Source organism: Schistocerca americana, chromosome 1, assembly GCF_021461395.2.
Source record: "Schistocerca americana isolate TAMUIC-IGC-003095 chromosome 1, iqSchAmer2.1, whole genome shotgun sequence".
Taxonomy (NCBI): Eukaryota; Metazoa; Arthropoda; class Insecta; order Orthoptera; family Acrididae; genus Schistocerca; species Schistocerca americana.
Window position 1 is genome coordinate 454339527 of NC_060119.1, and position 21603 is coordinate 454361129.

Here is a 21603-nt window from a genome sequence, read left to right on the forward strand (position 1 = left end):
GAAAGAATGAAAACAGTTAATTGGATTTAGATTATACATGTACTGCTGTTGGGCATGGAGAACAACCACATTGTGTGATGTTCTTCGAAGTCCTGGCTGCTGAAAGCAGGCTTCCGAATGAAGTGAAATGACGTTTGGAGTCAAACTACGGTAGTCTGGCAAACGGACCGTGAGAATATTTTCGCCAGAAGTTAAAAGACATGCCTAAAGAAAAAAAATTATGTGCAAAACGAGCGGCAAATTCTTATATTCGGGTCAAAAATAGTTCAAATGGCTCTGAGAACAATGGGACTTAACTGCTGAGGTCATCAGTTCCCTAGAACTTAGAACTACTTAAAGCTAACTAACCTAAGGACATCACACACATCCATGCCCGAGGCAGGATTCTAACCTGCGACCGTAGCAGTCGCGCGGTTCCAGACGGTAGCGCCTAGAACCACTCGGCCACCCCGAAAGGCGAAGATGGTTCGATGAACCCTCTGCCAGGCAATTAAATATGATTTGCGGAGTATCCAAGTAGATGTACGTGAACCCAGAACTTATGGTCTAGGGTGCGATAAGCTACAATTTTCATTCACCTATGGTATTTGTGGAGGGGGCACTTACCAGCGCTTGGTATGTGCAGAGTGTTCTATTCCATCTACAGGAAGGTGATGTTCCAATAGGATAATGCTCACCTACACACTGCCCATGAAACTCAACGCGCTCTGCGAAACGTGCAGTAACTTCCCTGGCCATTACCATCTCAGAATTTGTCTCCAGCCGAGCACTTTTGGCATATGATAGGACGAGAAGTAACTCATGCATTTCGTCGACCTACAACTCTTACAGAACTACGTGAAAAAAAAAATAGCAAGCGAGGAATAATGTGTAGCCCGACAGTACTTGCCATTTCTATCATAGACTGGATTCCAGAGTCAGCGTCTGCATTGCATACTAATATGGGAGTTTCGGCATAGATCGATACTGGTACCTCCGAAATGCTTGTGCTATTGATATGTAAATGTAATCAGTTAATGTACCCCATATGCGCTGTTGCTATAATAAATCTTTATCGAATAGGAAACGTCTAAAAGGAGGTACTAAAATTTTCTGGCAGTACATTTAGTTTGCGTCTCTTCTTTTTGGGGAAGAAAGCAGAAAAATGGAGGGGAACTCCGTCCGATCAGGACTCGGAAGCCCTAACGGTACCGATAAACTACCTTCGCGTCCTCAGTCGATAGGTGTCAATGGATAGGGACATTGAGGACCATGTTGTTAGCGCACCGCTCTCCCGGCTGTTCGTCAATATTTGTGACCGGAGCCGCTAGTTCCTTCTCAAGTAATTCCTGAGCTCTTCTCACAAAAGATGAGTGCACTCCACTTACCAACGACACTTGGCAGATCCGGGTGGTCACCCATCCAAGTGCTGGTCAAACCAGACAGCACTTACCTTCGAAGATCTGACGGGAATCGGTATTCTCACTGTCGATAGGACGTTGGGTGACCACCTTGGTAAATACGCAGCCAGCGAGGCGGATTGCTAACCTAAGGCTCGCGGATTCTAATCCCGGCCGGATCGTAGATTTTCTCCGCTTGGTGAATGAGTGCTGTGTTATCCTCATGTTCGTATCGTCATAACTGACATTCTACTGTTAAGATGGTTGTACGGACACGTCCCGAAAGCCGATAAATTAAAAAAGAGTAGTGGTTGACTAAAATGGAGAGGAAAGCTCTCGCCAAGTTCAAAGATGATATGAATCAACTTTGCAGTTTTTCAACATTTTAAAATACATCCAAGCAAAGCACAAAAATGAGATGCACACCAAATTATACTAACAACATCCGCACCTTGGCATCTATGGGAGGCACTCGCGAGCCACCCAAGTACTTCCCTGTAAAAGCGGGTTCAAAATGGCTCTGAGCGCTATGGGACTCAACTGCTGTGGTCATAAGTCCCCTAGAACTTAGAACTACTTAAACCTAACTAACCTAAGGACAGCACACAACACCCAGCCATCACGAGGCAGAGAAAATCCCTGACCCCGCCGGGAATCGAACCCGGGAACCCGGGCGTGGGAAGCGAGAACGCTACCGCACGACCACGAGATGCGGGCTGTAAAAGCGGGATGGCGCCCAACTCACAGTTTTAAATTAAATCATACAACTGTCGTTACTGTCGTTTTTTCCAGATCGTGCGCGTCAATATGGACGACAGAATACGGTCGCTCATGCAAACGAATCCCCTCCCACGCAAAGAGTTGCTCTCTATCCGCACACACACACACACACACGCACACACACACACGTGCACACGCACACACAAACACCCACGCATAAATATGTACGACAACATGACTCAAAAATAAAGTGGCGTTAGGAGATGAAGGATGATGGAAATTATGCATACGGATTAGAATTGCAACGAATGTTGGTAAATCCCGCAAGTGTTGCTCTATGCAGATTTCATTCAGTGAAGAATACATTTATTTTTAAAAAAATCATCTATGAAATTCAACTGTAAAGTCGTCTTAGCTGACGGCAGAGAGTAGGTCGATGTAACGTGTGTCCTTATCTTGCGACGAAAATGAGCATCTCGCAAACAACATTTAAATAATTTTTGCTTCCGAGGAACTAACCGTAAGATTAAGCGCCCCATACACACTTAAATGACGGACGAAAGATTTGCATTACGACAAAACTTTCTTCGAAAACTCAAGTGCGTTGGGTGCTGTGTGTAAAAGTCTTCAGATTTTCAGCGGAAGTGCTATGTGACAAGTGACACAATCTTTAAACATACCGTCCGGCCTCTTCAATGAACTGCTATCAGCAGTGTCGTGAACACGAGGGTGTCTACTTCGGAAGTCATAGACGGAAGCTACATGTGATCTCGCCACCTGCATCAGGACCTCTTAGAATCGTCGCCGCATGTCTGTTTCTAAAGCAGAATCTTACACTTGAACTCAAGCTTCAACAAAAGTAATAGGCACAGTACCAAATGATTACGCAGGCAGACATCGGGTAAAGACAGGTGTTGTGGTCCGCTGCTCGTGGTCGTGCGGTAGCGTTCTCGCTTCCCGCGCCCGGGTTCCCGGGTTCGATTCCCGGCGGGGTCAGGGATTTTCTCTGCCTCGTGATGACTGGGTGTTGTGTGATGTCCATAGGTTGGTTAGGTTTAAGTAGTTCTAAGTTCTAGGGGACTGATGACCATAGATGGTAAGTCCCACAGTGCTCAGAGCCATTTTTTTGAACAGGTGCTGTATTGGAGACGTAGCTACACAGAACTGAGTAGTTTATAATCACAGAATACAAAGTAAATCGTAGACAGAGATTAATGGATATGGAAACAATGCATTTTCAGTATAATGCCTCACAAACGGCAGTAGGGTTCAGCCCTCCTCCACGGTGTTCTGTCCTTGGAAATTTCTTCCCTTACCCCAAGAGTCTGGAGATCCCTGGCCACCTGGTTCCCCATCTTATTTTCAGTCTCCATTCATCCCTCGGTTTCCTTTTCTAACACTTCTCCCGATGTAGATCCCTCCTCTTTTATGCGTCGTATCCCAGCAGTAATGGTCATTACTCAGGGATACGGCACGAACCATAATCTGAAGGAAAAAAATTCCATATGGACTGACACCATATTCCGAACGGTTTCCGAGACAGTACATATTAATGTACATTCCTATATGTTTTCTGTAGTTTTCAGTACATTGTCAGTTTCGCGCAGTCACCCATATACAACACCTAGTAAACATCATAGCACGCTTTCTACAAAGTATTATTTGAAAAATACCTGTTTCACGCAGCGTGCTGAAAACTCAGGCAAACACTCAACGATCAGGAATTCGCCGTGCCGAAAGCACCGACTGCGTTCTTCGACAGCATCAGTGCCACTACCATGGAAGAAAGACAGAACGTACACCGTATCTTCATGTTCTTCATTAGTGCAGATTTGTCTCACTTTAAACAACGCGTGTACACACACAGTACACCATTGCTTCTCTCTGATACAGTCTCAATCCCTGGCACTTCTTCATGACGAGAAACAAAATACGTACATCAAAAAAGGTTTTGCATCACCCCGCTTCCCAGAACACCTGAAGATAGACGTTGACTGTGGATATTGTATCAAAGATACAGTCCCTTTGACTGTTCTGAGATGTTACTAAAGCCGCCCAAAGATGTAAACAACCATGCATGAGCAGCATCTATTAGACGATGTGGATCTGACAGCTCATCAGTTCCAGTGATTGCACCAGGAAGGAGGTACGTGGCCCTTGATGTCTGTAGTTCAAACATGCCCAGACGGGTGGCCAGGCGTCTCGGAGTGAACCAAAGCGATGTTGTTCGGACATAGAGGAGGTACAGAGAGACAGCAGGAAGTGTCGATGACATGCCTCGCTCTGGCCGCCGAAGGGCTACTTCTGAAGTGGATGACCGCTCCCTGCGGTTTATGTCTCGGACGAAACTTGACAGCAACGCCACCATGTTGAACAATTCGTTTCATGCAGGCACAGGACGTGGTGTTACGACTCAAACTGTGCGCAATAGGCTGCATGATGCGCAACTTCACACCCGACGTCCATGGCGAGATCCATCTTTGCAACCACGATACCACGCTGCGGGGTACAGATGGGTCCAACAACATGCCGAATGGACCGCTCAGGGTTCACATCAAGTTCTCTTCACCGATGGGTGTCGTATATGCCTCTAACCAGACAATCGTCGGAGACCTGTTTGGAGGCTACTCGGCCAGGCTGAACGCCTTACACACACTGTCCAGTGAGTACAGCAAAGTGGAGGTACCGTGCTGTTTTGGGTTGGCATTATGTGTGGCCGACGTACGCCGCTGGTGGTCATGGAGGGCGATACGTGAATGCCATCCTCCGACCGAGAGTGCAACCATATTGACAGCATATTGTTCCCCCATCGTGCTCATCTTGTGAATGACTTCCTCGAGGATAACGATGTTGCTCGACTAGAGGGCATGTTCTCCAGACATGAACCCCATCGAACATGCCTGGGATGGAGTGAAAAGGGCTGTTTATCGACGATCTGACCCACCAGCCACTGCGAGGGATCTACGCCGAATCGCCTTTGAGGAGTGGGACAATCTGCACCAACAGTACCTTGATGAACTTGAAGATAGTATGCCACGACGAATACAGGCATGCATCACTGGAAGAATACGTGCTACTGGCTGTTAGAGGTGCCGGTGTGTACAGCAATCAGGACAACCACCTCTGAAGGTCTCGCTGTATGGTGGTACAACATACCGTGTGTGGTTTTCATGAAGAATAAAACGGGCTAATGACGTCTATATTGCTCTCTACTCCAGTTTTATGTACTTGTCCTGGAACTCTAGGAACCGAGGTGATGCAAAACTTTTTTTGACGTGTGTAGAAGCGAGTATCAAATTGGCATCCAGAGCATCATGTTCACTCAACAAATTGCCATCATAACAACTTCTTTCAAGAGGAACCAAAATATGGATGTACTAAACTGTAATCAGTGTTACTGTGTGGAGCAGAAATATGGAGAACAGATAAGAATACCGAGAAAAAGATAAAGGTTTTGTAAGTAAAATTCTGTGGAAGATGTTTGGATCAGGTTGTGAGAGTGGAGAATGACGACGAAGAAAGAACAGGGAGGTCAAAAGAGGGTACGCGTATAACGAGCAAGATGTTCTTGCAGAAATCTAGGGGATAGATGAGGTGTCCCACGAGGAATTATCAGTATTCAAGGGTAAGACAGAATCGTTCATTCGAAGAAAGAATTTCATGTGAACGTATTCTCTATTTCGAACGGTTTCCTGAATAAAACACGCTTAATGTACATTTGTTTTGGGTTAGTGGCGCACCCGTATGGGTCTTACCAACCCAACAAGCTTGACGCGTTATTCTGACCCAACCCACCTCGTTGCTTTCAGCCTCTCTGCACAAGAAGTCTTTTTGGCATTAAACTAGGCGGTGACCGTGCAGTTGTGGGGACCGAGGTGATGCAAAACCTTTTTTGATATGTGTATTTGGTTTCTCGTCATTTCTGTTGTTTACTACAACTGTTAGATATCCAAATTCATCTGCTTCCTCAGACATGTGTTTATCAGTCTTCAGTTTAACCAGCCTATTTGTCTTTCAATTTCTTCCTACCCTCCTCAATTATGTTTTGTTGCCATTGACCTGTAGTCCAGTATCCATTGCTTTTTAAATAGCTTTCTTGCCAGTATTTTCAGGTTATCTACATTTTCAGCGATTAATGGTGCATCATCTGCAAAATGCAAGTATATTAATTTTTATTTCTGGCCTAATTCCCTCTTCTGCATTGCTTGCTGCATCCAGTGCTTCCTATATTATCACGCTGAACAAGAATGCTTTTCTGCCATGCCGTTGCCTGACTCTTGTTTCCACGTTTAAAGCCATAGAATATTTGCCTTCCATTTTCACTATCGTTATTGGGCTTTACAGTGTAACTTTTGTTACAGAACCTTTTTCACCATCTCCCATAATTTTTCTTTTCTATAACACAGAGGGTTTTCATATAATCAACGAACAATATTAGGATTACGCTGTTGTATTTCCTGTATTTTGATACGGCTCCATTTAGTACAAATATCTGATCGGTGGTCGGTTGATTTTTCATAAATCTCGCTGTGTCTTATCTATTACCTCTTTTCCGCATCTTTCTAAGCCTCTGGAGAACCTCATGTCGTTGTAGGCAGTGCTACTTAATGAAATACCCCCATAATTTCTGCATTCTGGTTTGTTGCCCTTTTGGTGGACTGTACCATACTCGCTTCTTTTCGCTCTTTCTCCGTTCTAGATGTTACTCAAGATTTTGCGTATTTATTTCATAGCTGCGTCTCTTCCCTTTCTAAGTAGTTTAGCTGCTACTCCGCAAGTCCCTGGGGTTTGGTTGTTTCTTAGTATTTTGTTTACGCCAAAGCCTCTTTCACTGTCGGCGGTGCAACTGACAGGTCTATGTTCTGATATATTCGTTGTTCCTCCATTTATGTACTTCCATCTTCTTGATTTAAATGAACCTCAATATATTACTTAGAAAGCTCCATACTTTCATATCGTGACCTGGTGTCTTACTAATTATCTCCAAGTACACTCCTGAAAATGGAAAAAAGAACACATTGACACCGGTGTGTCAGACCCACCATACTTGCTCTGGACACTGCGAGAGGGCTGTACAAGCAATGATCAAACTCACGGCACAGCGGACACACCAGGAACCGCGGTGTTGGCCGTCGAATGGCGCTAGCTGCGCAGCATTTGTGCACCGCCGCCGTCAGTGTCAGCCAGTTTGCCGTGGCATACGGAGCTCCATCGCAGTCTTTAACACTGGTAGCATGTCGCGACAGCGTGGACGTGAACCGTATGTGCAGTTGACGGACTTTGAGCGAGGGCGTATAGTGGGCATGCGGGAGGCCGGGTGGACGTACCGCCGAATTGCTCAACACGTGGGGCGTGAGGTCTCCACAGTACATCGATGTTGTCGCCAGTGGTCGGCGGAAGGTGCACATGCCCGTCGACCTGGGACCGGACCGCAGCGACGCACGGATGCACGCCAAGACCGTAGGATCCTACGCAGTGCCGTAGGGGACCGCACCGCCACTTCTCAGCAAATTAGGGACACTGTTGCTCCTGGGGTATCGGCGAGGACCATTCGCAACCGTCTCCATGAAGCTGGGCTACGGTCCCGCGCACCGTTAGGCCGTCTTCCGCTCACGCCCCAACATCGTGCAGCCCGCCTCCAGTGGTGTCGCGACAGGCGTGAATGGAGGGACGAATGGAGACGTGTCGTCTTCAGCGATGAGAGTCGCTTCTGCCTTGGTGCCAATGATGGTCGTATGCGTGTTTGGCGCCGTGCAGGTGAGCGCCACAATCAGGACTCCATACGACCGAGGCACACAGGGCCAACACCCGGCATCATGGTGTGGGGAGCGATCTCCTACACTGGCCGTACACCACTGGTGATCGTCGAGGGGACACTGAATAGTGCACGGTACATCCAAACCGTCATCGAACCCATCGTTCTACCATTCCTAGACCGGCAAGGGAACTTGCTGTTCCAACAGGACAATGCACGTCCGCATGTATCCCGTGCCACCCAACGTGCTCTAGAAGGAGTAAGTCAACTACCCTGGCCAGCAAGATCTCCGGATCTGTCCCCCATTGAGCATGTTTGGGACTGGATGAAGCGTCGTCTCACGCGGTCTGCACGTCCAGCACGAACGCTGGTCCAACTGAGGCTCCAGGTGGAAATGGCATGGCAAGCCGTTCCACAGGACTACATCCAGCATCTCTACGATCGTCTCCATGGGAGAATAGCAGCCTGCATTGCTGCGAAAGGTGGATATACACTGTACTAGTGCCGACATTGTGCATGCTCTGTTGCCTGTGTCTATGTGCCTGTGGTTCTTTCAGTGTGATCATGTGATGTATCTGACCCCAGGAATGTGTCAATAAAGTTTCCCCTTCCTGGGACAATGAATTCACGGTGTTCTTATTTCAATTTCCAGGAGTGTATTTAACAGAATCCTCTTTTCATACTCCGCTACCACAATTGAGGCATTGACGTAACCATTGTTATATTGGTGAAGCTACCTCTTAGTCTAAGAGCAGTTATCCTGTCACCAATCGGTTGAAAACAAATTACTTTTCCTGTTATTCTTTTACCTACCATGAAACCTATTTGGTTTTGGAAATTTCTGTTACCCGGTCTACTATAGTATGAAATTTGTTTATCTATTTAGAGTTCTCCTATTCCACGGTTTCTTGTTGCTCGTAGTGCTACTACATCAATTTAATATTTCTTGAGTTCTTCCGGTAATATATTGAGAGCCCAAGTTGTTGCCGAAGTTCTAACGGTCCATGTTTCAAATCTTTAAGTTGCCGTCTGTAAACCGCTTCCGATGTTCCTTGTTTCCATTTTCATATAGAGTAAGGTCTTGACGTTTCGTAATATTTTTTTTTTTTTCGTTGGGTGAGTTGTTGTCTACCCAGTGCTCAATCCCCAACCTGGAGGAGAAGTCCAGTTATATTTTCAGGTTGAGTATTTTATTTCCCTACTACACTCGGACTCTGCTGGCGGCCATGCGGTGAGCTTTTGCCAATGCCAGTCGGGACGTGCTTGATGGAGACAACCTGCAAATTCCTAGACGGGTATACGTTTTATTGACACGTCTATTACAGTTCCATGGAGGTCTTCTCTCCTGAGTCCCTTTCACTGGTCATTCAAAACGCGTGGTGGCAGTAAGCACAATCAAGCGTTGTAGAAATTCAATAATAAAGTTTCTTATATCTGAAAAAAATGATTAATGTAACCTAATATGCATAGAAAGTGAAACAAAATTAAATTAAATCGGTAAAGACACAGCAACAATTGGGGAAACTAAACCCCATTTATGTGCTACAATTTCGTGACTGTTCTTCGTACGTCCTAGGTTCCATGGCAGTCTCGGAAAGACTTCGAGCTTCGTCAGTAGCGCATCATAAGTATCAACGAGTAATCTTTTCTGCATCCTGCGGCTGTTACACGTTTTGATGGTATTCAGGTCACTGTAAGTGTGTACGGCTTTCTTGTGCCTGTATGTGAAGGGCAAGCTCAGGGACTACTGTAGGGATTGTGATACCGTTTTCGCAAGTAGACTCATTAACGAGGAAAGTTTGTGTGTATAATTTATAAATATTTCGTGCAAATATGCTGAACCTGTCGTCAGGAACTACCTTTGGTATTTTGATTCTGTTTTGAGTAACAATCTCATTCACGAGGAAGGTTCATGTGTATCTTATATTGCTGCTACGCCAGACAAGTGACACGGGCGTAGTTACTTAGGGCAACCCGTTCAAGGTTCAGTCAGGTCACTAGTATAACACTATATTCTGTGCGTTACTTACGATATACCTTAGCTGAAAAAAATGTTCGTTGTGATTATGCTGAAACATTAAAATATTGTTTAATGTCTCAGAGTTGCCATGAGCAAATGGAAAGTAAACATACGGTAGTGCTGATATGTAGTTCTGCTTGTATGGAGTTTTTGCACCAAGTGCTCTAACTACATAACAACCAGGAGACTATGTAAAACTGAATTAAATAGGTAAGACACATATAGCATAACGATATGACGCACAAGTAAGCTTATACACTTAGAGCTAACAGTCCCTAAATGTGGTAATGATGATGATGGTGATGATCAGTGGTTTAGGGTGGTGAACGATGAGGTCATGACCGCTCTTTGAACATGGTAGCAATTTGAAGAACAGTATCAGCCCCGGAAGACAAGACTAGACCTTCAATATACAAAACTTATGAGTCGGTAGATGTTTATTAACTTCAGTTCCACATAAATGTACAGTCCTACGTTGGTTCTTTTTTTGCATCAATCAAAGACAATCAACATATTTATTTCAGTGGAGTATGGGTCGAACAAGATGCTAAACGATAACTGATGACTTCTTCGTGGCTTCATGTTCGTATACGTTGGCAATTAGCCATATCTGTCAAAATCAGTCGACAAACTGCACTGAACAAACAACGTAAGTAGTTAATTAAAAGATATAGCGCGTTTCGTCCACTTCCACAGGTGATTGTCCATCTCTGCTGGGGTCACTAAGTAAGAAGTAGCGCTCGCTTGGAACGCGGAAGTGTTGTTGTATAAATCGAATTGCTATTCGTCCGTGTGATTTCATCAAATGTCAGACGTTCTTTTACATGTTGTGGAAGTTCAGTTTGTGCTAAGAGGTAATCCTAATCACGATAAACTTCTGAACTCATAAGAAGCCATGTCGCAGGTTGATAGTAATGTTACACTCGTGTGAGCTCTTAGCTTGGCTTTGATTGAACTACATGTGCTTCATAACTGTAAAAGTTCGTAGAAGCAGAAACGAATGTGCCTCAGGTTCATAATTCGAGTTGCAAGACAATGGAGTGTTTTAGTAGAATACACAATGCGATGAGGAAGCAAGCAATGTTCGAGCATTATTTGATCAGTTGACTAATTGCAAACACTGGACTCACCGGTACGTCCAAGTGAGACGATTTAGTTGGTCATTAATAGTTGCGATGTATGTTTCAGATGCAGGCTATTAAATCGGTACATCATTACAGCCTAATTGTTATATTCAACTGAGGAGTCGACATGTCGATTGTTGCTCTTCACCGCACAACTGGAGAAACTATTCTCTGGAAGATTATTCCGTTACTTTTTATTCTCTGTTGTGTACCAAGACAAGCATCTCAAGAACTTTCAAGGAATCAACGAAGCTCACTGTAATAGATCGCGTTGACTTACAGTTGGGTTGGGTTATATTGGGGGAGGAGACCAGACAGCAAAGTCATCTCTCTCATCGGATTAGGGAAGGACGGGGAAGGAAATCGGCCGTACCCTTCCAAAGGAACCATCCAGGCATTTGCCTGGAGTGATTTAGGGAAATCACAGAAAACCTAAATCGGGATGGCCGGACGCGGGATTGAACCGTCGTCCTCCCGAATACGAGTCCAGTGTGCAAGCCACTGTGACTTATTTTAGAGGAAGAGCGCCAGTTCTGATGCGGAAGTTTGACGAAGCTATTAACTTGAAAGATTTAAAGTTACAAAGTAACGACAATAAACCTACATTAGGTGATCCCGACGAGCATTTGAAGCCCGTTACAAGTGACTCCGGTCTTGGCCTCTTTAACTTCTGTAGATCTTCGTCGAACCTGTTTTCCGTATTCCGTCGCATCCAGTGCAAGACATCCGCTTGCAGTTCCTGTAAGTCTGAGATAATATCCACTTAGAAGTTCCTTCGTAATTCAGTACAGGTGGTCTCCAGGGGGGGCCACGTCTGGAGAATACGATGGGCCTGGCTAATAGGAATCCTACGGAAACCGTTGTTTTCTGACTCGTATGAGGAAGAGCGCTGTCGTGTTGCAAGAGCACTTTTAGTGACGGTGCACACTCTCGTCACACAGGCACCGATCGTTTTGGAATACCCCCAGTGTTTACAGCCTCCTTCCACAGAAATCACCCCTTTCAACGCTATTCTTGGCGCTCAGACTCACATAATGATTTCAGCTGGGAAATTGGGCTGTACAGGAATGACACTCCCAACGGCATGCTGCAGTGGTAACACCGGTTCCCGTCAGATAACTGAGGTTATCTGACGGCTGAACTGGGCTTGCACTTGGGTGGATATGCCGAGCGCTGTTGGTAAGTGCGGTGCATTCAGAGCTTGTGAGGTAAAGTTGAAAGACGTGCATGAACCTAGCATTTCTTTCACTGATTTACGATTTACGATATTGTAGTCATTTTATTACCATTACTAATACGGCAATAACATGCCTGCTATTCTGCTGATTATTTCAGTATGACTGCATAATGAAACTGGAGAGAGGAATGGAGCAAGGTACTTTTATTTTATTTCCATATTCAGCAATCAGCTAGCCGTGTTGGCTTTCCTTTTCCCGCGCTGACCTTTTAGCTTGGAAGCATCAGCCGGTAGTTTGAACGGCTTGGAGAAGTGAAAGTAGTCCTTCTTCTTATTCTTCTAAGTAGGAGTACCAACCTAAAACTCAGCTTCTCCAGCACTTTTGGCTCTGTAAAGAGGCCTACCTGACAACTCCCTGACTAAATTGTATCCACTCACAAGTCATTCCGCCAAGTCAGGAATGTCTGCTAGAATGGCAGCTAGTTCGGCGACAGATCCGTACATCCGGATTGGCCGGCGAAAAATGCGCCAATTCCCACCCCCACAAGTCTCGGCACCGCTGGAGCAACGGCCGGTAGGCGGTTAGCAGTCGTGAAGAGTCGGTGGCGATATCCACAAGAAGACGGTTGCAAGCTGGTAAGCATGCGTGCTCTTGCTAGATTCAGAAGCGGATTGAGTCGCGAATACATATTGAAATGTTAGGTGATCTTTAATTTCGGGAGGATTTGCATCTCATTGCTTTTATTTCGTTGTCATTTTGCTATTTTGTTTTTGGACTTGGTGTCAGAGCCTGGTCGGTTGCAGTATGCAAAACATACGCGGGAGTCTCAGTTATCACGTTCGGTATAATTCAACCACTTTCGTAACTACTTTGCCTGCAGCGAATGTCTTTCCTTCTCCAATACTCCATGATATTGGCGAACATTTCATAACGGCCTTTGTGTGTTAGGTTTTCCCTTCGTTGTCGCCCACGTGTGAACACGTGGCGAGTAGGTCTGCACACGATTGAATTGAACCAGAAGTAGCGAGGCCCGCGTTTCTTGTTATTGATATTCGTAAATCAATGTGTTGCAGAATGAGTTTTATGAATGTTATTAGTTTAAGGACGGGAGGCCGCTTTAAGAACGTGCATCCACTAGTAGTTCACAGTTTGCCTTTTCAATATATTTACGTATTAGGTATTGGATCCCGTCTCTTACCTTTCACTGATTATTAGAGTAAATTCTTTTCTGAATGGTCAGCTCCCACCTTTCCTTGTCCATTTCGAACGCTAGTATTGTGGGTGAATGCTGAATTGAGGTCATATCCCTCTACGCCCCCCACTCTTGTATTAACGTCCATCGGTAACAAGAAATGTATACTCAATAATTATACTTCGTTTGTACAAGTGTAATTTCAATTTATAATAAATTGTGGTGCTTTTAATTCGACTTTCAATGAAAAGTGTTAACCCCATTTATAGAAAAATCAAGGAAATGCTAGCTTGCAAGGCCCCCTACTGAAAATGCTCCTCTTAAGATGATAAAATTGATTGTAAACCGAATGAGTAGTTTTTCTTTGATCGTGGTGGTTATTTTTTATGCAGTGAGATAGACGATCCTTGAGCCAGGCCCTAATCCTATCTGATGCGCCGACACTTCTGTATCAAATTCGACCCCAGTCCTCCGTTCTAGACGTTGGAAAGTTACACTTTTGTGAGCAAAGTCCACGTTATGTGGTGAAAGGGCAGGCCCTGCCATTCCCAGTTCCTTGTAATGGGCCAGGCACCTCTTTTAAAGTTAGGAGCTACTTGAATGAGAAGTATCGGTTCCGGTATCGGTATCGACATATGGGCGGGAGAGCGGCGTGCTCACCACATAGCTCTCCTTATACGCATCCAGTCACGCCTCTGAGCTGAAGATGACACAGCGGCCGGTCGGTAACGCTGGAGCTTCATGGCTTCTCCGGACGGTGTTTAGTTTAGATTTTAGGTTTTACACTCCTTGTTATTCTACTGTCGGACTTAAGTACTACACACGTACCACTGTAACAACGATTCGACGGGCGTACCGCCAATGACGGGGAAAAAATTAACTGTAAATGAATATGGAACACCTCTCGTATAAATGAAATCCGACTCTGATCTAGGTTTTACAAGGTACTGCATGTTGAAAAACTGTTTACAATCGCACCTGACTTGCAGTTCGACTAACTGTTACACGCGCGACCTCAACTTCTTGCAGGATTGGACCAGTGTCTTGTGACGGTTGTGGTTTGCTGCAGCGCTGAGGTGGCGGCCGCAGACATGAGAGCCGGCGGGGACTGCGGCGTGGCAGCAGGAGGCCGCTGGCTGATGACGCTGGCGTTGGTGTCTGCGGGCCTGGCGGCCGTGTCGCCCCCGCCGCCTCCATCGCCGCCGACCCCACCGCGCTGCCGGCTGTCCGAGTTCCCGTGCGGCGGCGGCGGCGGTGGCGGCCCTTGCGTCGCGCTCGACAGGTTCTGCGACGGCGCAGACGACTGCGGCGACAAGTCGGACGAGCCGCGCTACTGCTCTCGTGAGTGCCGCCTGCCTGCTCTCTGTCCTGCCTCCTACTCTAGTTGAGGCCGGTTTTAGTAACATCTTCCGACTACGGTTGCCGTAAGGGGGAATCCTGACTTGTTTTTGTCTCTACAATTAGTGACCGGCTTGCAAGGCAGTCACGTCTTAGGTAACGTACAAGAATGAAATAATATTTCATGGGTGAAAAATGTGTGTACATTCAGATGCTTGGACAATTTTAATGATATTCATCCCACAATCCAAAACATTAAGATGAAACAGATCTTTGTACTGTCGCCAATGGGACACAGTGAATGTACACTGGCACGTGAAACTTAAGGACAAATTAGCGTTCGCGTGATATGTCACTGCCAAGATAGAAAATGAGACGCAACTTGGGCCATACATCTGAAGAAGGGCTACAGCACAGAACTGAAAACAACAGAGAAATATGTACTGAGACAAACACGAAAGACACTTTAATTCAAAGACAAGAATTACAATTATGGAACAGCGATTCATGATGGATATAAGAGAGATATAGGAACAATTAATGCAACCAGAAAAGTTGTTAAATATGACAATTTTGATGGCCCACGTGTTATAGGGAGAGAAGCGTAACGTTACATAGATATACTGGCTTCCAAACCATTGAGCACCGTACTCTCACCCAATCACGCTATTATGACACTGTACTCCTCCCCTATGTGCGTCTTTACAGGCTTGAATTCGGCCCGAACTTAATTTTAATGCGTCACAATGCGCAACCGCATGGAACCGCACAGATACAGGAGGTCTTGCAACAAGAAGATATTCGGCCGACACACTAGCATGCCTGTTCCCGTACTTTAAATCCCATCAGGTACGTTTGGGAAGCGTTGCGTGTGTGTGTGTATGTGTGTGGTTTGAGGTTTCCGGGCGCTAAACAGCGTGGTCATCAGCGCCCAAACGCATAGAAACAGGAACACATGCGGTGAAGGGACGAAGACGGACAGCGAACAAGGAGAACGGCTAAAAGATACAGACCTGACAGAGTTCCAAATCCTCACGTACAGAGGCAAAACAAGAGAAGAAGGAACGCACTAAAAAAGGAAAGGAAACACAAGGAAAATAGATCAGAAATCGAAGTGAAACAAGTAGGTAATCGTGACTGGCCGACCACTTACCTAAAACCTGGGTGAGCCAGTCACCCAGCAGCACATTAAAATCCTCTCCCTAAAATCAGAGGCAACAAATTGGACAGGACACAAAACCGTAAGACCTTAACCATAGTCGTTGCGTCGTCTTGCAAAATAGAGGGCAAATCCGGTGGCAAGGAAACCACCGCCCTCTGGTCACAGAATAAAGGACAGTCAAGTAAAATGTGGCGGACGGTAATCTAGACGCCACAAGCACTGCAGATTGGGGGGTCCTCCCGCCGGAGTAAAAAACCATCCGTTAAGGGACTGTGCGTGATGCGGAGGCGAGTGAGGAGAACCTCATCCCGCCTGCATGACTGGTAGGACGTACGCCATGGCCGCGTGGTGGCCTTGACCAGACGCAGCTTAGTTTCACCGACTGCCAGCCACTCCTCTTCCCACTGACGCATAACATGAAAACGCAGGAGGGATGTAACAGCATGGAGGGGGACGGCACATTCAACACCGTGAGGGAGGGAACATGTATCTTTGGCAGCCACGTTGCGGAGACGTATTTGAGCACTCCTACATGCACCGACGCGCACGCAGCCGTTCTCAAAACAATGGCTCAAATGGCTCTAAGCACTATGGGACTTAACATCTGAGGTCTAGAACTTAGAACTACTTTAACATAACTAACCTAAGGACATCACACACATCCATGCCCGAGGCAGGATTCGAACCTGCGACTGCAGCAGCAGCGCGGTTCCGGACTGAAGCGCCTAGAACCGCTCGGCCACAATGGCCGGCATCCGTTTCCAATCGCGCTTGTGGAGCCATGGAACGCCCTGCTACAAGTACTCTTCACCAACCCAATGGCCGGTATGGGAGCACGCTGCTTATTTGGTCACACATGTTACACTGCCTTCTTAGAAAATGCAACACCAAAAACAACTGGAGATATCACAACCAATTTGATTTGGGAGGTAACACGTCATGCAAAGATCACATGATTGTAAGTACAGCCTCATGAGAATTGCGGAAGATGATGAAATTACTAATTAGTGGTGTCGCCATTGCTGGCTGTAAGCACTAACCACTGCTACACGCCTCGACAGTGAATGAAAGAGGCTCTGGATTTGTTGTTGGGGTATAACAGCAATGCTGCTTCCATGTACTGCCAAAGGTGATCTGGTGTAGCAGTGGGTGGTGAATACCGGGCCAGTCATTCCGTATCATCGAGCAGACGTTTCCGACAGGTGGGAGATAAGGAGAATAGCGACGCCAAGGCACATATGCAGTTCGACGGGCAACGAAGAAGTTTTGAACACTGCGCTCCCTATGTGGCAGAGCATTATCGTGTTGCATTGTGTCCGTCGGCAAGTTCCGAAGTTATGGGAGGACGACAGGCTCCAACACTTCGGGATGTAACGCTGACTGGTTAGGTTTCCCGCAGTGCTTACCAGGGATATGCGAGAGTGGAATCCAATACCACACAAACCATATTAACGGATGCAGTACCAGTATGGCGATGCATAAGGCAAGAATTCAAGAGTCTCTCACCACGGTATCTCCAGACTCTAATTCGAACGTCGTGGTGGTGCAGGCAGAATCGAGATTCATTGTTAAAAGCGATGTCGCTCTATTCGGTTGTCCCCATCCGCCGTTCTTAGCACCAATGGACACCTTGTGGAATGTCCACTCTGCTGCAAACGACTTCGAGTGGCACGCGCGGACACTGCTTCTTGTGGAAAAGACTGAATTTGTTGTGATTTGGTTCGTAATGCTGCTGAGCGATCCGTCACTGACACGCACACGGTATGCCTGTCCCTACGTGTAGCGGTCCGTCGTTCTCTCCTGCATCCAGCGATTACAGACGCGCATCACTGTTGCTTGGTTCCGTCCGACACGACCACCAATTTCTCTGAGTCATAATGGGAAATCACTATAGTCATAAATGAACTAAAAATATTGTCATTTTAACTAAAAAGGCCAGAATTATAAAGACATAAAGTATAAAATAATAAGAACCCAAATCAACCAATAAAGGGAAATACAAAGTGTTAGAAAAATCATAAACCTTAAATAAAACCAACAACAAAGACAATTTAGCAACCAAAGTATTTCTTGCTCGGTCGAACCCCGAGGCATTCTCGAAAGACGCTCGCTGGCTTCTACGAGGCATACTGAAGCTGATTACGCAAAATAACCTAAGTTTGCCCCAACGGCCATCTGTTCCCCTTTACATAGCGCTCGGACTTGGGACTATTGGTGCCCGTGCTCTACGTCTGCGCTGAAATTCTAACCGTGTGCATCTCTCGTCTCCACAAACGCGCGCAGAAAATTTCACCTGAGTTAGATGATTACTTTGTTGCGATTTTGAATGAGCAGCAGTGTCTTAAAAACCATATCCCGCTGTTCGTTATGGGCAGGAGACCATTATCAATCGCGGTAACTTGAGTGACATTGTTGTCTTTGAATAAAACTGTCATTTCCATTCGTCTCATTAGGTGTTTCTATCATTTACGTTCTGTATCATACTGTACTGTAGTAGTTGTTTCTGTGTATGTTCCACGTTTTATTGCGCTAAGTTATTTGGCAGTGGCACATCATGTAAAAAGTACTTCCGGCCTCAAGTTTTCCATACCGGTGTTCCAGTCGTAGCGTACTGGGTCATTTCGATCGTCAAGTTCCATCGCACAGCATTGGAAAAATGATACTGGCTCGGAAAATATTTACAAATTTGACTCGAAAATGGCCCTTGTTCAGTGAAGGAGGACAACCAGTCACAGAAAATAGTAAATTGATGCATCAGTGTCCTACTGTCATGTGCCTACATATGCGCGTCTCCAGAGTGCTCTGTTCCAAGGCTTCGCTGTCATTACGTTTTAACAAGTGAGAGGAACTGATGTATTTAGTGAATGCAATAGAAAATGGTGCTCAAGAGAAAATAGCAAGTGTTCATTCTCTATCCAGTCCGCCCCGGTAGCTGAGTGGTCAGCGTGACGGATTGCCGTCCTACGGGCCCGGGTTCGATTCCCGGCTAGGTCGGAGATTTTCTCCGCTCAGGGACTGGGTGTTGTGTTGTCTTCATTCTCATTCGGAGCGCAGGTCGGCCAAGGTGGTGTCTAATGTAATAAGACCTGCACCAAGGCGGCCGGACCTGCCCCGCAAGGGGCCTCCCGGCCAACGACGTCAAACGCTCATTTCCACTCTCTATGCTGAACACAATTAGTAGAAAATATTTGTAGGCAAAGCAAAACATAGCGTCAAATGTGAGAAAGGGATTGCATAGCGAATAAAACTTGTGATGTTCATGAGCAAAGCTAGATCTCGCTTCAGTCTCACTGTAAATATTTTCCGGGCCACTTTTATCTTGCCCTCCCCATGTATTAGGAAAAGTCATGTCGGAGGCACGACGTAAAGTAATACAAGGGAATATCAACCTGTTAACAACGAGGTCATTGCAAACGGAGCTGAAGTTCGGAATGAGGGGTCGTGGACAAGGAAATCTGTCTTTGTCAGAGATTCCCTTAACTGCTAATATATTGAGCAGGTAGAGTGATCAGAAATTTTTTTTGAGCATGATGATAAAAATTTGATACGTTTATAGAAACTGAAACAACTACGACGTATAAACACGGAAATCGGGACAGTTTACCTAGGGGAAGTGTTCATCTTGAAAGGAATGGTAAGCAATGTCAAGTCCAGGATTTAGAAATCACAGTTCTCAAAGATTATAACGGATCAATTAGTGTATTGTTTATATGATGTCTTTGTGAAAATACTGCATCAACTGGACAGATCGCAGTTTCATACACGAACAGTTGGTCAGTCGACGTCATTAATGGAGCTGTATGTATGTAATTTCTATCTTAGAGCTTGTCAACTAACTGTCAATGCGTAAGGGTAACGCGTTCCTACGAGTATGTAAACTATGACGGTTAAGCAGTAAAGGAAATTTCTTTCCAGCCAAAATCTATGCAAAGTCAATGGTTCCGCAGTGAACAAAGGTCCTTCATTATGTACACTCTAGCGATGAATACTGATTTTATTTTTGACAGAACAGCACAGTGCATTCATTACTCAACTCACGCACGACGCAGCGGAGAACGTCAAGCTGACTACTACACGAATCCCAGCGAAAGATAAGCTACCGAAATACAATGCCAGACAGGGAGACCGACGGGTGTGACGGTTATTAGGTGGTAACGAGAGTCTGATTGTCTTTCCGACCGATAAAGAAAATGCTACGTTGATTATTAAGACTGACAACTATCGTCAGAGCCGGCCGCGGTAGTCTAACGGTTCTGGCGCTGCAGTCCAGAACCGCGGGACTGCTACGGTCGCAGGTTCGAATCCTGCCTCGGGCATGGGTGTGTGTGATGTCCTTAGGTTAGTTAGGTTTAAGTAGTTCTAAGTTCTAGGGGACTTATGACCTAAGATGTTGAGTCCCATAGCGCTCAGAGCCAGCCTATCGTCAGAAAATGTTATATTGATTGGAGCGTAATACATACAGGAAGCTCAGTGGCGATCCAACAGTCTTTAGAAAACCAGGGAAGACTTTACAGGCTACTAGTATACCTGATGAACGGGTGAAGACATTAATAACACGTGATCCCCAGCCACTGAAACCTTTTGGATTCCTGAAGGCAGATCTTCTGTTCACTGTAGGTGCTAAAAGGTAATCTAATTGCATCGGACAGAGTTTCTGACTTCGTTAATTTGCAGGCGTATATTGAACTACTCAAGAAGATTATGACAGACGAAATCAACGTTTAGGTTATATTTCTACAAGGTTACTGTGGAAGATATGCCGGATCTCTTTCGTCAATTATTTGAGCGTAGCGCGAACAAATCTTCTTACAAATTACACAACGGATTTTAGTCTGAATTTTCATAGACAAAAGAACATTGTAAAGTAGACAAATGGTGTGTTAAACTGACCAGCGTGAAACTTAGTTTTGCAAAACACGATTTTTTTTACTTGAAAGTAATCCAGGTAATCAATAAAAATTAGTTAGCGATTTTAGGAAAAATTTGTGCCACAATTCTCATAGCCTGACGAAGAGTGGGAAATGTAGAAATAGACTATCAAAATGGTGTGTAGCATTGTAAAAATGTATTTAATTGCCTGAAAATAATCAGAGCAATTGAGAAAAATATAATTAGGGACAACTAAAGTAGTTTACGAACCGCTGCAAGCTGCTAAATAGATAGAGAGTCAAAAAATTCTCTTCGAGGCTTAGCTACTCTTCACATGTAAAATTATGTAGGTGTGATACTTAACTGTCGAGAAGTCTCTCCTCGATCAAGCACTAAATTTCAAGAACAGAAGACACTATGAGGCAAACATGGCAAAAAGCTTAGCATTTCAAGATGCAGCTAATTCTCGTTAAAATTTAACGAATGGTGAGACATTTGATTTTTAAAACGGCTTACTTCGGATTAAGTGCTACATTTAGGACATTTCTAGAAAGCAAACGTTAGGAAGAGAAATGAGGTTTCAAAGAGTTCATCTTTTCACAGCCTAGTTATTCTGAGCGCAAAAGTTTCATTGGTGTAATATTTAACCGTTAAAATGTTTCATCCGAATCAGTTATTAAATTTAGAACATTTAGCAAAGAGGAGACGGTTGGAAAGCAAATGAGGTAACAGTAAAATCACGTTTTCTGAACAAAACTAGAAAATTTAAAAAGAAGACTGAATAAGTTGGTCAAATATAAGTGATCATCATTAAGAAGAAAAACAGGTTAGAAAAAAATTTTTACACAACTTTATGTGATTATTAA

General features: G+C 45.2%; 1 protein-coding gene across 1 annotated transcript in view; it reads left to right on the plus strand.

The window, feature by feature from the left end:
• Positions 1-8179: 8179 nt before the first annotated feature.
• The window catches only part of LOC124561379, a 105842-nt gene continuing 92418 nt past the window's right edge, over positions 8180-21603 (plus strand). The window contains exons 1-3 of the mRNA XM_047130936.1: positions 8180-8203; positions 8588-8627; positions 14575-14709. Coding sequence (XP_046986892.1) covers positions 8180-8203; positions 8588-8627; positions 14575-14709 — 199 coding nt within the window. The remainder of the gene's footprint in view (positions 8204-8587; positions 8628-14574; positions 14710-21603) is intronic.